The sequence below is a fragment of the Glycine max genome, chromosome 2, assembly GCF_000004515.6.
Source record: "Glycine max cultivar Williams 82 chromosome 2, Glycine_max_v4.0, whole genome shotgun sequence".
NCBI classification, from domain to species: domain Eukaryota; kingdom Viridiplantae; phylum Streptophyta; class Magnoliopsida; order Fabales; family Fabaceae; genus Glycine; species Glycine max.
The window spans coordinates 43,938,859-43,956,199 of NC_016089.4; the positions used below are offsets into that span (position 1 = coordinate 43,938,859).

The 17,341-nt window shown below is 34.2% G+C and overlaps 2 protein-coding genes across 5 annotated transcripts; one reads left to right on the top strand and one right to left on the bottom strand.

Moving 5' to 3' along the window:
- Nucleotides 1–920: 920 nt before the first annotated feature.
- On the bottom strand, nt 921–5,148 carry LOC100776655 (putative tRNA pseudouridine synthase). Of its 4 annotated transcripts, none has more exons than XM_006575372.4 (8): nt 4,891–5,148; nt 4,748–4,783; nt 4,193–4,305; nt 3,929–4,077; nt 3,593–3,734; nt 2,679–3,125; nt 1,712–2,146; nt 921–1,412 (listed from the first exon to the last, which is right to left on the bottom strand). In XM_006575372.4, the coding sequence occupies exons 1-7, from the start codon at nt 5,066–5,068 to the stop codon at nt 1,730–1,732; spliced, it is 1,482 nt and encodes a 493-aa protein (XP_006575435.1). In that variant the 5' UTR covers nt 5,069–5,148; the 3' UTR covers nt 921–1,412; nt 1,712–1,729. The 4 variants fall into 4 exon arrangements, with proteins under 4 accessions (XP_006575435.1, XP_006575438.1, XP_006575436.1 ...); XM_006575375.4 differs by having other exon boundaries at nt 921–1,358; nt 4,891–5,144; XM_006575373.4 differs by having other exon boundaries at nt 921–1,409; nt 4,891–5,144.
- A 256-nt stretch (nt 5,149–5,404) lies between these two features.
- On the top strand, nt 5,405–12,673 carry LOC100810328 (protein TIC110, chloroplastic). Its single transcript, XM_003519232.5, has 15 exons — nt 5,405–6,009; nt 6,105–6,164; nt 6,315–6,438; nt 6,565–6,633; nt 6,755–6,853; nt 7,136–7,202; nt 7,543–7,607; nt 7,739–7,833; nt 7,991–8,118; nt 8,237–8,337; nt 9,095–9,311; nt 9,528–9,682; nt 10,383–10,508; nt 10,595–11,563; nt 12,201–12,673. Exons 1-15 carry the CDS (start codon nt 5,540–5,542, stop codon nt 12,441–12,443), a joined length of 2,988 nt encoding a protein of 995 aa, XP_003519280.1. The 5' UTR covers nt 5,405–5,539; the 3' UTR covers nt 12,444–12,673.
- The last annotated feature ends 4,668 nt before the right edge of the window (nt 12,674–17,341 follow it).

The following is a 17,341-nucleotide window of genomic DNA, read 5'->3' on the forward strand; positions in this document are numbered from 1 at the left end:
TGCTAACTCGTTGACTAGGTGGTAAACTCGAGAGTCTACCGAGTTTACTTAGAGTTTATAGAGTTTACCCAAGTCTACTAAAAAAAGAGTTTACTCAAGAGTCAACTCACAGAGGACAAGTGAACTCGTAAACTTGTAAGAGTTAGCAAGTTAACTCGAGAGTTTGATAACCATACTCAAACTCGGTAGTGACACCAAGGAAGGTGGTCGACCCTTTTCCCTTGTCGCTAGCCAGTCGACCTTTCAATAAAAGGAAAGCTAGAAAGTATATCTTTGAACATAAAGATCATGATAAGGCTGCTCATATATTAAGATATGAAATAATCAAATAAGATACCATTAGATTCAATCTTACCTTGTTATACTCAATTATCATTATTTAATTCATGAAATTAGGCCATGAATCTGATTTTGGGTGTGTTAGGATTAAGAGTAAAATAAGTTTGGACTCATGTTTAGTTACTCTCTAAAGATATCAAGCTTGTTTGAATATAAGATATAAGATATAAGTGTTTTTAAGATATTCTTTACGAGAAATATAATTTTTTTTTTCCGTAGAAAAGCTCTCAAACTCATAAAGACTTTTAGCCTTGTATCTAAACATGTTAAATTTTGCTTGAAAACTCAGTTTTGGAGAAACAAGACTTGCGATACTTTTACAACCAATAATCTAAACATGCATTAAATCGATCAACATTTTTGTTCTTTTAAAAAAGAAAACAATAATTTTTATCCTTAGAAGATTGTGAGTGTTTTGCACCGAATATAAAGCTCGCATAGTGTAATACCTCAAACGAATCACACTGAAATAAGAGAGATCTAGAAGTTGTGTATGTATAAGATTATACAGTTAAAGATGACTTAAAAGAATTAATTTGTAACTTGTACTAACAAGATGCATACATTTTAAGAATAAAATATTTTAAGAATGACAATATGACATATCTATGGTATATTTTAAGCATAATGTAAGAATGACAGTGTGATATGGAAAGTATACATCCGTTTCAGTTTCAGAGGGTAAATGATTGCATGTAGCAACTCAGAAGCCTACCCCCATCTCTAACATTCTAACCCAATTTGGAAATATTATTCAATATTGTAGCTGTTTGTGGAAGCTGAAGCTGAGGTATTGTTGACTAGTGAAATTTTGTCAGCCTCTGAAGTTGTACTATCCTGCTTGGATGTTGAATTTGTTGAATTCTTGAGGAATCATGTTTGCTGGCCATTCAAGCCAATTAATTAATAATTAAAACACATCTTTCAAGCCAAATTCTTCCATAACTACCAAGTATTGAGCAAGCATGATTGTCCATTGTAGACTAGGTAGGCTGAATAAATTCCAAATTCTGTTTACCCTTCAAACTTGCACAGTGCAGGACAATCAGAACAAAGGTATGAATGCATTCCTTCTTCACAGAACAGAAAGGAAAGATTAAAAAATGCAGGTGCTAGCCATTGGAAGCTTTAATTAAGGCATATTAATTGAAAAATTTTAGAAAAAAACTGATGAAAAGGATAAGAAAAAAATATAAGAGTGATCAGAATAAATATAAGAATGAATTCCTTCTCCATATGATAGCAAGAGGTAATTACACCCACCTATCTTTTTGGAAATTGCAAAATAAAAGAATAAATGTATTATCCAATGGAAATTTTAATAAAGGCATGTTAAAGCAACCAAGTTCAGAATAGGAAAAGCAGTCATCACCTTTTTTCCTTCACTTTATCATGGATGAGTGCTAGTTGTAGTTTCAAATTTTTCTTTAAACAAATTCCAAGCCTTCCTGACCTCATCCAACTGATCATTTGGTATGCTTGTGTGAGCATCCAGCTTCTCAATCCATTCATCCCAAGGAGATCTTGATGGGTCCAATAATTTTGAAACTTGAGGTAGCATAACTGATGTGTAAAAATCATCAACTGCCTTCTTAATTTCTTCTGATTTAACTATTGTCTGCATCTCAGGCCTTGTTATGTTTCCTGGTCGTGTTCTTATTGAGAATCTGTTTCCCCTTAATATCAGAGCTTCTGAAGGTGCAAGGGGTAGAATAATCCGCGAGAACCTTGTCAGTGACAGCTTTATAATATCTTTTGGCAGTGCCTTGCGTTTTACTGCCACAGCTGTCCCAACCATTTTTCTTATCTGGTGAGTATAAAAAGTCAAATCATGATGCTTATGAAAAACAAGGCAACAAAATATATGTAATAGTAATACCAATTTAATTCAATACGAAAAAGGCAAGCAAAATGACAGTGGATGAACTAATCTAAGGATTGACAGATCGGGACATGTCTAAAACAAAAAAATAGAAGTTAGTATTGTCAAACATGATCATTACTGAATAACAAGATATTGTAACAAATGAGAAGGGAGATTTGTTGCAATAGTATACATAAATTGATCATTGTCACAATATCAACAATCATATTAAGTATTCAAATAATTTCGCTGAAGTTTCCAACGTGGAAATAAATTCAACTTGATTAAGTACTGTGGTGATAAATTGTTAGGATCGAAGGGAGTAAAATAATCCAGATTTTCCCCATAATTAATGTATAAAAAGTTTACAGCAAAATAGGCATGCTAGTTCTGTGCATGTGCTCCTTAATCCTGGAGTATTCTCTGTGGATAAAAAATTTAAGGAATGATATATGGGGAAAGAAAAATGAAATACCTGATGTAACATGAAGGACTCTCCCTGGATGGAGATCTCTATGTAATTATATCCCAGTGATGTTTCCAGTTTTCCACAGGAACACTGAAAAACTTTTCTGAAATGGGAAGCACTTAATCTGTCTGCTTCATCAGGTTCATATAACCATCTTGCACGAGCAACCAATCTAGAGTCTTGGTCATGCAAACCATTTCCATTCTTATTGCTAGAGCCAACAACAGGTTCAGCAAAATGATGAGTTTCTGAAAACTTCTGGCTTTGGCACACTATATTTTCTGTATATGCCTCATCAGTTTCAGAGTTTTCTTCCCCGTCACTGTACTCACATTCAGACTCATATGACAAACTCTCCCTTGCTGATGTGCCACTCTTTGATGATGACTGCCTATTAGGAAATTGTTTCCTGTACTTGGACCTAGCCGTATAATTATGGAAAGGATGTATCCCCTATTAAAGGCAATAATAGATAGTAACTGACATCTAACATCACAAATGCCAATATGCTCCAGCTAACCATGTCCGAAAACACCAGAGAAACAACACAAAATATCAGAAAATATGACCCTAATTTAGTCATAAATCTAAAACTTATAGCACATTTCCAGGAAGTACAGTCATTCAGCATCCACGGCCTAACTAAAAAATCATGTACTTAAACTGATAACTGCAAGAGGAATAACCAGTTAACATCTTGTTTGTGTAATCCTTTTATATTGACTTTTGGGTCTATACAATTTATTTGTTACAAAGACAATAATGTGATACATAAATACATGCATGAACCATCCAAAATTAACTAATATCAAGAAAACAAAAAATGTTCATAACTGATGCAATTAGTAATTAAGAACCAAAATAAATGGAGGCTTTTGATGAAATGGATAGGGAGAGGGAAGACAAGAAGAATACCACACCTCAAATACATTAAGAATATCATTGAACTCTGATATGTGGTAATCAACTTCATCGCTGAAATGGCTTTGAATACCAATAATTTCAGCAGGGAGGAGGTAGGAATACTTCCGCAAAATACATTCCTTCCTGGGATCAAAGCTCCTGGGTCCAAGACACAAAATCAAACAATTTGAGACCACTACAGGACCAAAGAGCATCAGAAGCTTAGAAGTCTAGATTAAAAATTGAAATATAAATACACAGTACATTATCATTAAAAATTAAAATTTTCACAACAGACGTAACACTTCAAGGATTACTCCATATTAAGAATAACAAGCAAGATTTCGCCTTACCTTTGTGAGGGCAAAATGCTAATAACTTTAATATCAAAGGGAAGATAGGAGTTAACATAATTTGCAAGGCCAAAGCCATAAGGGTCTCCGTTCCACGCATTTTCCGGGATTTCCATTTTAAAGGATATAATTGTAGCAAGAGAGTGAACCTAATATATACACAACAACAAATAAGATGGCATAAGCAATCACATCCTGGCCGCATGTGCACTAAAAATCAGAACAGCAATCAATACAAATCAAAACAATGCAATCACAAATTACTCCTTTGTCAGTCCGGCTGCTTCTAGCCCATCCAATCTTCTGCAGATCCCCAAAATTACTTTCACGAATCCCACCAGCCTTGAATATGGCAGTTTCTAGTTCTTTTTCAATAGCTACATTTTTTTAAAATCCCAACACATTAAAAACAGACCATCCAATCTAACAATCAAGGTTTTAGAAAAGGCCAGCGGTCACAATTTCAGCCGCAACATCGATGCTTTTGGGGTTACCACACCGCAATTTCCCCCAACATCAATTATCGCGATGAAACGGTGACCGTGACTGCAATTTAAAGCCTTGCTAACAATGCAGATTGAAACACATTTGTACTCTACAATATACCAGAAGAACAGACAATAATACTTCTATTCACTAATGTGGAGACAACAGACTGAACAGAGTAACTGCTTCACAAATAATAAAAAGATTTAAAAATTAACAAGTTTTTACTAATTTTCATTATATCCAATTTTAAAAAAACTAATTTTCATTCCCCCAACAGGTTGGCATTTCTACAAACATCTTAGACTCCAAAAAACAATACTAGAAGCGTACTTGAGAGTGAATGTTCATCGTGCTGCATTTGGAGACCTGAATGAAGAGTGAACAAAAAAGATATTAGACATGAGACATAAGAGTATCTGTGTACAAGGATGCTGGGACTTTGAACAAAGACAACAACAGCAAATGGGACCTACCTCGGTAATTGGTGCCAACATAGGCGACAAGCATAGCGACTTTTTTCTTACGAGAAGGTTGCCATGCCTGCGGAGAAGAGCAACAATGGAACCATGTCCTTCTCCTTCTCTTCCCTGTAATAAAGGGAGCTTTTTTTAGCAAAGGAAACAGTGGGGCTCGCATACACCATGTAGCCATCTTCGCACTTCACAGCTCTGAGTAGAATGCCCCCAACAATTCAACAAGGACCCAATCAAGTCAAAGGATTTTTAAGAATAAAAACTACCTCTTCTTAATTACTTGAGTAGATTTATTTTATTTTAAAAATAATTTTGATGTTTTTTTTAAGAAATAAATCTTATCTGTTTTTTATATAAACATTTGTTTTAAATTTACACTAAAATTTCGAGACAAAATTAATTTTAGTCTGTAATGACCAAAGTCTATCATAATAGCAAAGAATGCCCACAAGTTTTAATTATTTCTCTATCACCCACGTGTACCATTTAGCATTAACCCAACCCAACCCAACCCAAGAACAACGACGTTATCTACAATCTACAAAGAGGCTCTATCATCTTCTTCCTCTTTAGTTTTTTCGTTAAACCCTATAATAACAACCACTCCACTCTTCTCTACTCTCCGCAACCTTACGACGTCGTCTCAACCATGAACCCTTCCACACTCACCCCTTCCCACACCCACCGTCCTCTCCTCCTACCCTCTCCCTTCCACACCAGACGGCGTCGTTTTAAAGTCTCCCTCCCTCGCTGTTCCTCCTCCTCCGCCGCCTCCTCCCCCCCTCCTCCGCCACCTCCGCCGCCGCAGCGACCGCCCAAGGACCTCAAGGGAATCGATGTCCTCGTCGACAAGCTCTCGCCGCCGGCCAGGCTCGCCACCTCCGCCGTCATCGTCGCCGGCGCCGCGGCGGCTGGATACGGCCTCGGCTCCCGCTTCGGCGGAAGCCGCTACGCTGCGCTCGGTGGAGCTGTCGCCCTCGGCGCGGCCGGCGGTGCTGCGGCGTACGCTCTGAACGCGGCTGCTCCGCAAGTCGCCGCCGTGAATTTGCACAACTACGTCGCCGCGTTCGACGACCCTTCGAAGCTGAAGAAGGAAGAGATTGAGGCCATTGCGTCCAAGTTAGTTTTTAGTTTCAATTTCTAATAATAATAACTGTTCATTTTTTTTTCTTTGTTAATTTGAGTGTTTGGTTTTGAAATGGTTAATTTTTCAGGTATGGTGTGAGCAAGCAAGATGAGGCATTCAAAACTGAGATTTGTCATATATATTCCGAGTGAGTGACAAATTATTATTATTGTTGTTGTTGTACTGGTAACGAGTTATTATTTGTTACTTGCATTTGTGTAGTGATAATGTGTTATGATGATTTGGCTGTTTAATTTTATAATTGAAAGATTGATTTGTGGCATAACGTGTTGTTCAGGTTTGTATCTTCTGTGCTTCCTCCTGGTGGTGAGGAACTTAAAGGTGATGAGGTTGATAGGATTGTCAGCTTCAAAAATTCTTTGGGAATTGATGACCCGGATGCTGCTGCTATGCACATGGAGGTATTTTTTGTGTTTGTTGTGTATATATATACACCTGATTACCAGAGTAGATCGAGTGTGTATGTTTATTATGAGGAGTGAAAGCAGTTCCGTGTCTTACTGGTTTGGTGCTTGTTGACTCCCTAGATTGGGAGGAAATTTTTCAGGCAAAGGTTGGAAGTTGGGGATCGTGATGCTGATGTTGAGCAACGTCGGGTAAGTTTGTTGTGTTGTGATGTTATCTTAACTGATTGGTTGCAAATTTGCAATAGCATCATGGGTTTTAGATGAATAATGGATACTTGGAGCTTGACCATTGTTAGAGTCTCCAGTGCAGGCATTTCAAAAGTTGATATATGTGTCAAATCTTGTATTTGGAGATGCATCGTCTTTCCTTCTACCTTGGAAGCGTGTATTCAAGGTCACCGATTCCCAGGTATTTATTTCTTATTGGTTAACTGGTATGCCTAGCTTGTGCAACGTGATATTAATATGCAATTAGGATGAGAGATTTGGAGCATAGGTTTATGACTATTTATAGGCATTTGCTCAAAAAGGGAAGACCTAATTTGCTGCACAAAATGCATTTTGCCATGTTTGTGATCAGTGACATGCTGGCAGCATTTCTTAATAATTCTTATATGTTCTCATTGTCATTTCTTATCTTAGTGTTTTTGTTATTTTTCATTTGACTAGTTAACTATAATCTATTTACCAGATTGAAGTAGCTGTACGTGACAATGCGCAGCGATTGTTTGCTTCCAAGCTGAAATCAGTTGGCAGAGGTAATTGTGTAGTCAGTAATTCCTCTTGGTCCTTGTTTGCTCTTACTGTAACAAAGTTGATCAACTAACTCACATTTACTCCTCGAGAAGTTGTCATAACTTCATACTACTATATTACTGGAGAAATGATTGGAAATGATAATCTTGTTTTGTAATTGTGCATGCATTTCTTATTAAATAAAGCCTTTAAATTTTGCTTGTACTCATCTAGTATGCTGGATTTTGTTCTGTAATTCTCTAGAATTACTATCATCCAAACTAACAAATTCTTTCTATAGCAATTTTTAGAAGTTTTAAATCAGGTTTATTTCCTAAGTGTTAACCAATGATTTCTTGCCAGATATTGATGCAGAAAAACTTGTTGCACTAAGAAAAGAACAACAATTATGTCGCCTTTCTGATGAGGTTCATTTTCATTATTTCTTCTTTCATAACTTTCAACTTCTCTGGGTTAAATCCCTGTCTTTGTCTTGCCATCAAATAGTTCCTTGGTATAGTATAATCTTTTTATTAATTAAAGGAAATTTTCATTGAAGCTTGCTGAGAACTTGTTTAGAGATCACACAAGGAAATTGGTTGAGGAAAATATTTCAGAGGCAAATAGAATACTTAAATCTCGCACCAAAGCAGTGTAAGATTCATGGTTTTTCTAAGTATTCTTTTTTTTAAGTATTAAATTTTGAATTCTGGGCATGTTTTTCTTGCCATTTGTTTCATTAGTGTTACTATTCATTTCTTAATTTTTACAAAAATAGAATTTGCCATATCTGATCATCTGTAAGTTTCAGTCCTGGAGCTACGCAGGCAATTGCAGAGCTGGATAAGGTATTGGCATTTAATAATTTACTCATCTCATTTAAGAATCATCCAGATGTGGATCGCTTTGCTCGTGGTGTTGGTCCAATTTCTTTAGTGGGTAAGTGTCTGTGACTAGGTGTGTGTGTGTGTGTGTGTGTGTGTGTGTGTGTATAACATGTTCTTTTCTCTTTTTAATCTTAATTCTTGAAGTTTACCACAATTCATTTTTGGCATAGGTGGAGAGTATGATGGTGACAGAAAAATAGAGGACTTGAAACTCCTTTACAGGGCATATGTTTCAGATGCTTTGTCTGGTGGGCGCATGGAAGATGATAAGGTAAATAACCAAGACAATTGGATATGAACTGTGAACTTCTTAAGATGTGTTTTCTCAATATTCTAATATATTTTGAAGTTGAGTTTGGGTTAGTGTTTTCCAGATGTATGTAGTGATTGAATAGTATATTTTCTAAAAAAATTGGAGTATTCAGCAGCTATTTATATCATATTGGAGTATTCACTTCCCATGGGTATAATAGAGATTGAAACCTAGCAGTTTAGCCTTAGTTATTCTTTATTGTTTCTTATGTTTTATCTTTCTTTTTGATGTAGTACCAATTGCCAAATCATGATTGAACAGGCTGTTCAGTGCATGCTACCATATCCATATTGCTCTTATTCTTATTTTTAATATTTCAGTTAGGGCAGTATATTATTTTCAGTACAAGGGTATTTGTTTACTGTATCAAGCCTAATGAATTTTCACTTATTGAAGCATTTTTTAGTGTTATAAAACAATGTCCTGTCTCCTTGCTTAACACTAACAACTTAAAGCTTTTAGGTCAGGTGATTTGTTGACTGTTAAGATGTACTAGCATACGATTCCCCTTTGAATATAGTTGCATATGTTCTCTAATCTTCCTTTAATGAGTCAACATTCAGATAAGCAAAGACACAACAGTGTCTCGAAAACCATGATATCCATTACTAAAGAGTTCTTATTGATATAAGATATGAAACTTGATCTGTCAAAACACTTATTTTTTAATATAAAATAAAAAATATATTTTAAATATATTTATTATTCGTTGCAGCTTGCTGCACTAAATCAGTTACGAAATATATTCGGACTGGGTAAACGTGAAGCCGAGGCCATTTCACTTGATGTTACGTCGAAGGTATATCGCAAACGACTTGCACAGGCTGCTGCAGATGGTGAGTTAGAAATGGCTGATAGCAAAGCAGCCTTCCTTCAAAATCTATGTGATGAACTTCATTTTGATCCACAAAAGGCCAGTGAACTTCATGAAGGTAAAACTCGTCATGTTTACAGTTAGTTGGAAGTTGACTATATTTGAGGCCTTTATTATTGAACACTTTATGTGCTGTCGGTTTTTATTTATGTGCAATTCTTAAATCTTAAGGTTGTAAAATGTAAACTTGTAAAACCCTTTCTACATGATGTGACTTTTTTTTATATATATATTTAGTTATAACACAATCTAATGATAGTTTATTATTTTTAAGAAATTTATCGGCAAAAGCTTCAGAGATGTGTAGCTGATGGGGAGCTCAATGAGGAGGATGTTGCTGCTTTGTTGAGGATGCGTGTAATGCTCTGCATACCGCAACAGATTGTTGAAGCAGCTCATTCAGATATCTGTGGCAGTTTGTTTGAAAAGGTAGTCAACGTTACTTTTTCCTATCTAATTGTTTGGTCCTTCATAAGTGTCAAATTAGTGAAATTACATATTTCTTGCTATGCAGAAGTGCGGTCCATCCATGCACTGTAACAAACTGATAATGATAATATGAATACATGGATGAACACTAAAATTGCTTTACATATGAATATGGGTTCAAGATGATTATGGAACTATGGTTATCAAACTCATTCTACTTTCTATTTGAATATTGGTAGCATGAGAAGTTACAGCTGTCACATTTTAATGTGTTGATAAACCTGATAATGCTTTCATTTACTGGTAGTGTGGAGATGGAGACCATGAATCTACTGCATTTTTTTTTATCTTACAGGAAAGATACACTGTTGTACTCTGTACTCTGCATGCTAGGTTTTGTCTAGAATTTCTAAAATGTGTATCTATTGGAATTGTTACTTTCAACTGCTTGTAATTTATTTGGGCTTTGTCTTTTCAATTTGTAGACCTGTATCTACTTGCTATAAAATCTGTTTATTGGTTTGATTATCTTATATCAAAGTTGTACAAGTCTAGATTCTATAGTGCTTAGTTGATGGCAGCGATATGTGAAGAAATGGGTCTGTTTTATTTTGATATATCATGAGTCTTGTTTCAATCTCCATCAAAGATGTTCAAAATTTTGTTGAGTTATTACTAATTCATGTTTCTCCTTTTATAGGTTGTCAAGGAGGCAATTGCATCAGGGGTTGATGGATATGATGCTGAAATCCAGAAATCAGTAAGAAAAGCAGCACATGGCCTGCGACTTACTAGGGAGGTTGCTATGTCTATTGCAAGCAAGGCGGTGAGTATCAAGTTATCAGAAACTCAATGGTGATTTATAAAGATTTGAATAGGTTTAAATTTCACTGAGGTTTTTTGGAATTATAGGTAAGGAAGATTTTTATTAATTACATAAAACGTGCACGGGCAGCTGGAAATCGTACCGAGTCTGCGAAAGAACTGAAGAAGATGATAGCCTTCAACACCTTAGTTGTAACTAATTTGGTGGAGGACATTAAAGGGGAGTCAACTGATATTTCCTCTGAAGAACCTGTGAAAGAGGACATTACACAAACTGACGATGAAGAATGGGAATCACTTCAGACACTCAAGAAAATAAGACCAAATAAAGAACTTACGGAAAAGTTGGGAAAACCTGGTCAGACAGAAATTACTCTGAAAGATGATCTTCCTGAAAGGGATAGGACTGATCTTTACAAGACATACTTACTTTATTGTCTAACTGGTGAAGTGACAAGGGTTCCATTTGGTGCTCAGATCACTACTAAGAAGGATGATTCTGAGTATCTTCTTCTAAATCAGCTTGGTGGGATCCTGGGATTGAGTAGTCAAGAAATAGTGGAAGTGCACAGGGGTCTAGCTGAGCAGGCTTTTAGGCAACAGGCTGAGGTAATTTTAGCCGATGGACAGTTGACAAAGGCCAGGGTGGAGCAGCTTAATAACCTCCAGAAACAAGTAGGCTTACCTCAAGAATATGCTCAGAAAATAATCAAGAGTATAACCACTACAAAAATGGCAGCTGCCATTGAAACTGCTGTAACTCAAGGGAGGCTCAATATGAAGCAGATAAGGGAACTTAAGGAAGCTGATGTTGATTTAGACAGTATGGTATCTGAGAACTTGAGAGAGACCCTCTTCAAAAAAACTGTTGATGACATTTTCTCATCCGGTACTGGAGAGTTTGACACTGAGGAAGTATATGAAAAAATCCCGTCAGATCTCAACATTAACAAAGAGAAGGCACGAGGTGTTGTTCATGAGCTTGCAAAGGGTAGACTATCCAACTCTCTGATTCAGGCTGTCTCTCTACTAAGACAGAGAAATCAGCAGGGAGTGGTAAGTAATATTCAAAGCTTCATGTTCACTTAGTACTAGTTTGGATTTATGCTGGATTATCTAAAATTACACTCAAATACTAGATCACGTGAAGTAAATGTTCATAAATTTTTTGTTTCACTTTAAGAAATTGATTCTGAGTTGAAGCAATTTTAGGTAACTTTTTCTGTTGAATAAAAAAGGTTTATGTTAAGTTTTATTATTAACTTGCTTTCATTAAAAAAAAACCTCCAAACATAAATCTTTTCACTTCAAAATCAATTATGCAAAATCTACTTCATTCATAATCAATTTTGCAAATGTTTGTCCCAACACACTTAGTGCGTGTTTGTACAAGCATTGGCAAATTGATTTTAAATTGAATTGATTTTAGTTAAATTGATTTGAAAGTGATGTGATTTATGTTTAAGTACAACATTTTAGATCCATCGTAAAAATTACTCAAAGGTCCTTTAACTTAGAGTCAATTTTGGACTTAGAATCAATTCTGAATTCTTCTTTAACAGGAAACCAAACACGAAAATTTATCAAAAAGCCATTCTCCAATGTGAAACAAAACTTGCACTTATTCAAACAGCTTTTTTACGTTTGTTTGTCATGGATAATCATGTGTGATTGCTTCTTTTCTTTTGTGCAGGTTTCTTCACTCAATGACTTGCTGGCATGTGACAAAGCAGTACCCTCACAGCCAGTTTCATGGGAAGTGCCAGAGGAGCTTTCTGATCTATACACCATATACTTGAAGAGTAATCCAACTCCTGAGAATTTGTCTCGTTTGCAATATCTGTTGGGTATAAATGATTCCACAGCTGCTGCTCTTAGGGAGATTGGAGATAGATTACTCAATACTACTGCGGAGGAAGAGAAGTTTGTATTCTAGTCTTGTGATAAAATGTTTGGCATTTTAGGCACACTAGAGAGGCTGCAAGTCCCCTTAATTTTGCCATTTTTTATTTTCCATTTTGTTTAACGGTAGCAGAAAAAGAATATCACGATGTATAAACTTTGGAATAGAGATGAGTGCAGTGCTGAAATCTTAGATAATATTTTGTTTGAGACAGTTGAATTAATCAATTGCTATTTTTTATGAATGAAAATAAGTTTTCATAATCGTGGACAAGTTTTATCACTGAGCTTGTGAATATTGTGTTTGTTTTTACATTTAAAATTTAAAACTCAATTTTAACACAAATCCAACATTTATTGGACCTTTTAAGTTGGAAAGTTAGATCGTGAAAATGTACATTTATTTATTTTATAAAATTAGAATATTTAATTTCTTCACCCTCTTGTCTTGAAAGCGTACGTTCATGCAAATTCTTTTTCTTCAGTCAAAATTTTCATATATTTATTAGATAGATCAACATCAGTATTTTTACTGTGTCTATATATTTATTAGATAGATCAACACCAGCATTTATTGATCTGACATAAGTATTGCAACAAATGAACAAGAAAAGGGATTAATTTGGCCTAATTTGTGCCGTGAGTGTCCAAATGGTATAGAATCCACCAACCGAATGATTATCACCCCACCACTTGATACCAGAAGCTTTGGTAATTTAGCTGTTTAAGCTAGCATTGCATAAAGTGATAACAAATGTAGACCTTAGGATTGGATTTTGACTAGATGAAGAAAACCTTACAAATCATGAGGTTAGCACCACCCATTTTTTAATATTTATTTATTTGACTTAAGTTTAAAATTGTCATGAAATCACTTCAAAAAACCACGGGCACTCGAGCTTAATGGAATTGGAAGGAACACTTTTGATTATTCTTGAAATAAATAGTAAGTGTAAATATTACATTATTGACTAAGACAAACTAAATATATGGGAAGATGAAAATGTTAAGAGAAGTTAAATTAATTTAGAATTTAATGGTGATGCACTTAGGTGTAAAACAATTTTATTTGTCATCCAATAATAAATTATTGTTTAAATTATTTTAAGATAATTATTTTAAAAGTCAACAAACTTTTCATATATGAGAAGTTGTAATTGAATAATTGTGTAAAACTTTTTACATTGCCAGTGTATAATCCTTTTTACATAATTTTGGCAGTAAAAGAAGAAATTTAAATTATTAGTTTATATACTCAATCATAAAAGCTAACTCATAGAGTGAGAGTTATCCTTTACTTATATACTATATCTTATCTCTAGATAATGTGAGACTTGAATTTTTTTCAATACCTTCATGTCTAACATTTTTGGATTTAGTGCAAGGATAACATGATGGATGACCCATTAAATGGATCTAGGATACCATCTAAAAATGAAGCATGGAAGAAGAATTGATTGGTGAACTTCATTGTTTATTCATTGATTTGCTAAGTATATATAGATTGATTTACAAGATTTAAAAAGCTAAAAACTAATCGATATCTATAAAGAATTTACAAAATTCAAAAACTAACAATGATCTTAAAAATTAACAGATCTAGAAAATTCAAAAACTAACAGACTTGTAGAATTCAAAAACTAACAAGTTTATCTATAACTTTAAAATTAAAATAACAAATATGCAAATCTAAATCTAAAAATTGCTAACAATTCAAATTTAACACTTGAACTCCTTAATATGCGTCCAACACTCCCCCTCAAGTTGGAGTTGTGATTGAAATGTCAAGAACGCCCAACTTGCTAAGAAATTGTTAATAAGCATCACCTCCAAGTGGTTTGATAAAAATATCTGTTAATTGGTCACAAGAACAAAGATAGGAAAGAGTAATAAGGCCTGATTGAATTTTTTTACAAATAAAATGACAATTAATTGCAATGTGTTTAGTGCGTTCATGAAGCACTGAATTTTAGATCAAAAGAGCTTCATATATACTTCTTCATTGAGATCACCTTGGAGAAAACATTGTTGACACCAAGTTGGTGCATTGACCAATTTTTAATGGCAACAATGGAGAGAAGGTAAACATTGACCAAATTTTCTACAAGTGCAAAAGTATCATAATAATCTATACCTTCAATTTGAATATAGCCTTGTGCGACTAAAGGAGATTTATATCTCTCAATAGAATCATCGGCTTGATATTTGATATTGTAGACTCGTTTACAACCAATTGGAGATTTTCCTTCAAGGAGGGAGCACAAAGATCAAGTGTTGTTTGATTCAAGGATCTGGATTTCCTTAGCCATGGCATCATGCCATTCAATTGATTTCATGGCTTGATAAAATGATTTTAGTTCTTGGTTTTCAATGACATTGGTGAGAAAGACTCGTAAGAGACACTTAGATTTATTAGGCAAAAGTGGTTTCCAATGGAAAATTTGTTGAGGATGAAACATGATTACAAATGAAATTCTTGAGATTACTTTTGGACAATTAGATGTAAAAATTGTGTCTAGAGGTGAACTATGATTGGGTGGCACATCTACTATAGTACATGGAGCATTGACTAAAGTGTTATGTTGCAGATCACATGTGGGAATGGTCACACTTGTGCCACTTGAATTATCATTCAAATCAAGTGAAATCTGATTATTGACAAGATTAATATTGTTAAAAGGTTCATCATCATTGATTGGGTTATTTCAATTGATAGATTTTAAGAGCATTTGATTGAGAAAAATGATCATTTAAATCTGTCTAGATTTGTGTTGTAGTTTCAATGTAAAAAATATTTGGACGAATCTCAATTGTCAAGTGAGAATTTCTTCTTTCTGCTTCAGAGTTAGGAGGGACCCATCAACAAATCCAAGTTTTTTTTTTCTGCACGGAGTGCCATTGTGACAACATGACTCCATAAACCATAATTGTCTCTTGTCAACAAGAAAGTAACAAGAATAGTTGAAGGATTATTTGAGTGATGAATTGTATAGGAATCTATATCTATGGGTGTGATTGAATTGGGAGAAAGGGATACAGAAGCCATGGTGGAAAAACCTAGGCTCAGTCACCATGTTATCCACGCACCAAGCCAAAAGTGTTGAGCGTAAATGAGTATATTAGAAAAAGTCCAAGTTTCACATTGGTTAGAGATACAATCGATATAAAATATATAAGTGGGAGATAACTCTCACTCTATAAACTAGTTTTTAGAATTAAATTAGATCCAAATCTACATATCTAACCATAATTAAGAATCGTATATGCATAAACTCGCTGCACATTATTATTGTTGTTGTATCATCAACTGATTTTCCTTCACATGGCCAGTGAAACTAACAGTTCAGATAAAAAATAATAAATATATTAGTCAAACTTATCTTGTAGAAACCTTATCCAAAGTTAACAACACATTTGTTTTTTCTTCCTTTGATTTTTGGTTTGTTTGAAATATTCATAGGAACTTGAAACTCCTGTGTAGTTTCAAACATGGAATAAAGAGTACTGGAGTAGGTATTCTTGCATATGGGCAAATTAATTCTAATGAAAATTCATAGCCTAATGAATGTAGCATAAATATTTTCAGCAGTACAGCATATATAGGGGAAGGTAACTAATTAACTATCCAAAAGAGAGTCAAAGAATAGATGGTTGGCTTCACTCTAATTAATTAGCTTTATAACGACATATCTCAATGAATTTAAAATGTGTTCATGCTGCCAACCCCGATTAAGTACTATTATTATGTATTTTTTTCAAAGCTCTCTGATTAAGTACTAATTGGTTACAATTATCCCCAACTCTTGGTTTATAATTGACTTGTGCACCCAGCACACTTTTGACCTGCTTAGTTAGAATTCTTCACTTACTCTCACAAACCATATTTAAATATATGCCGTTTACTTTTGGGAATTATTATTATTATTATCATTTTTGAAACAGAGACAATAGACACTAAGAAGTCATTTTGAGTTGAAATTAACACTTGGGGATGTTAATAGGTTCGGCGGGTTTGCAGAACTTGGTTTCCAAGTTTCTCAAATAATTTTGTTGACTAGTTTGGTTCCTTTTATCGCGTGTTCACACTCAAAACTACCCATTTAGTGGCAAATTCTTTTATTAACTAGTAAATAAATGTAATCCCGTTTATTTATAATTTTATATAAAATATTAATCAAATGTATTTTGAAATTTAAGCTTGGCCCACTTTATGTTCTTAGCCCTTAGGGGGACAATTATTAGGTGATAAAATGTTGTAAAATTCTTTAATTAAATGTGGATATTGAACAAGAAAAAACAATAGTGACGTACTGCACATCTTTTTTTTTTTTTTTTTTTCATTTTAGACTTCCAAATTCTTGTATATATTGTTTAATTTATAATATAGCTTCTCTATTTTGAATATTAAAATCACATAGACTTGGGAATTTCGATGGCGAAGTCCACATCTGAGTAATAACTCTCAAGTCCTTCAAAATAAAATTACTTTATATCCTAGCTACTTTGATTAGTAAACGAAATGCTTTTGATCGATCATTGTACAATTTCAATTCTCTAAATTTCAACTGCACTACTATTTGGGTCTTTCAGGTAAATTTGCGATGTTGATCCCTCAGGTCCCATCAACTGGGTCTCTTGATACTATAATTGTGTAATTTGAGTATATCGTAAATATATTTTTGTTAATATATATGAAATAATATATATTTAATGACTAAAATTGTACAATTGTAATATCTAAAAATTCAATGGACACAAATTAGAACTTGTGGGCTGAAATTTACATTTGTGATACTTGAAACATTTTATTGAAATAATTAAAATAAAAAAATCAAAATTACACCATTACGATGCCTAAAAGATAGAAGGTATAATTAATCAAGCCTGAATGAAAACATAACTCAATTTATTAAACATCAGCGCTACTCGTAG

What these genes read in the sequence shown, in the direction of transcription:
- LOC100776655 (XM_006575372.4), bottom strand. Translation starts at nt 5,068, where the DNA reads ATGGCTACATGGTGTATGCGAGCCCCACTGTTTCCTTTGCTAAAAAAA. An exon ending in TGTTGGCACCAATTACCGAG is followed by an intron (nt 4,784 to 4,890) that starts GTAGGTCCCATT and finishes CTCTTCATTCAG; the next exon opens with GTCTCCAAATGCAGCACGAT. An exon ending in ATATTCTTAATGTATTTGAG is followed by an intron (nt 3,126 to 3,592) that starts GTGTGGTATTCT and finishes TGCCTTTAATAG; the next exon opens with GGGATACATCCTTTCCATAA.
- LOC100810328 (XM_003519232.5), top strand. Translation starts at nt 5,540, where the DNA reads ATGAACCCTTCCACACTCACCCCTTCCCACACCCACCGTCCTCTCCTC. An exon ending in TATGTCGCCTTTCTGATGAG is followed by an intron (nt 7,608 to 7,738) that starts GTTCATTTTCAT and finishes TTTTCATTGAAG; the next exon opens with CTTGCTGAGAACTTGTTTAG. An exon ending in GTGGCAGTTTGTTTGAAAAG is followed by an intron (nt 9,683 to 10,382) that starts GTAGTCAACGTT and finishes CTCCTTTTATAG; the next exon opens with GTTGTCAAGGAGGCAATTGC.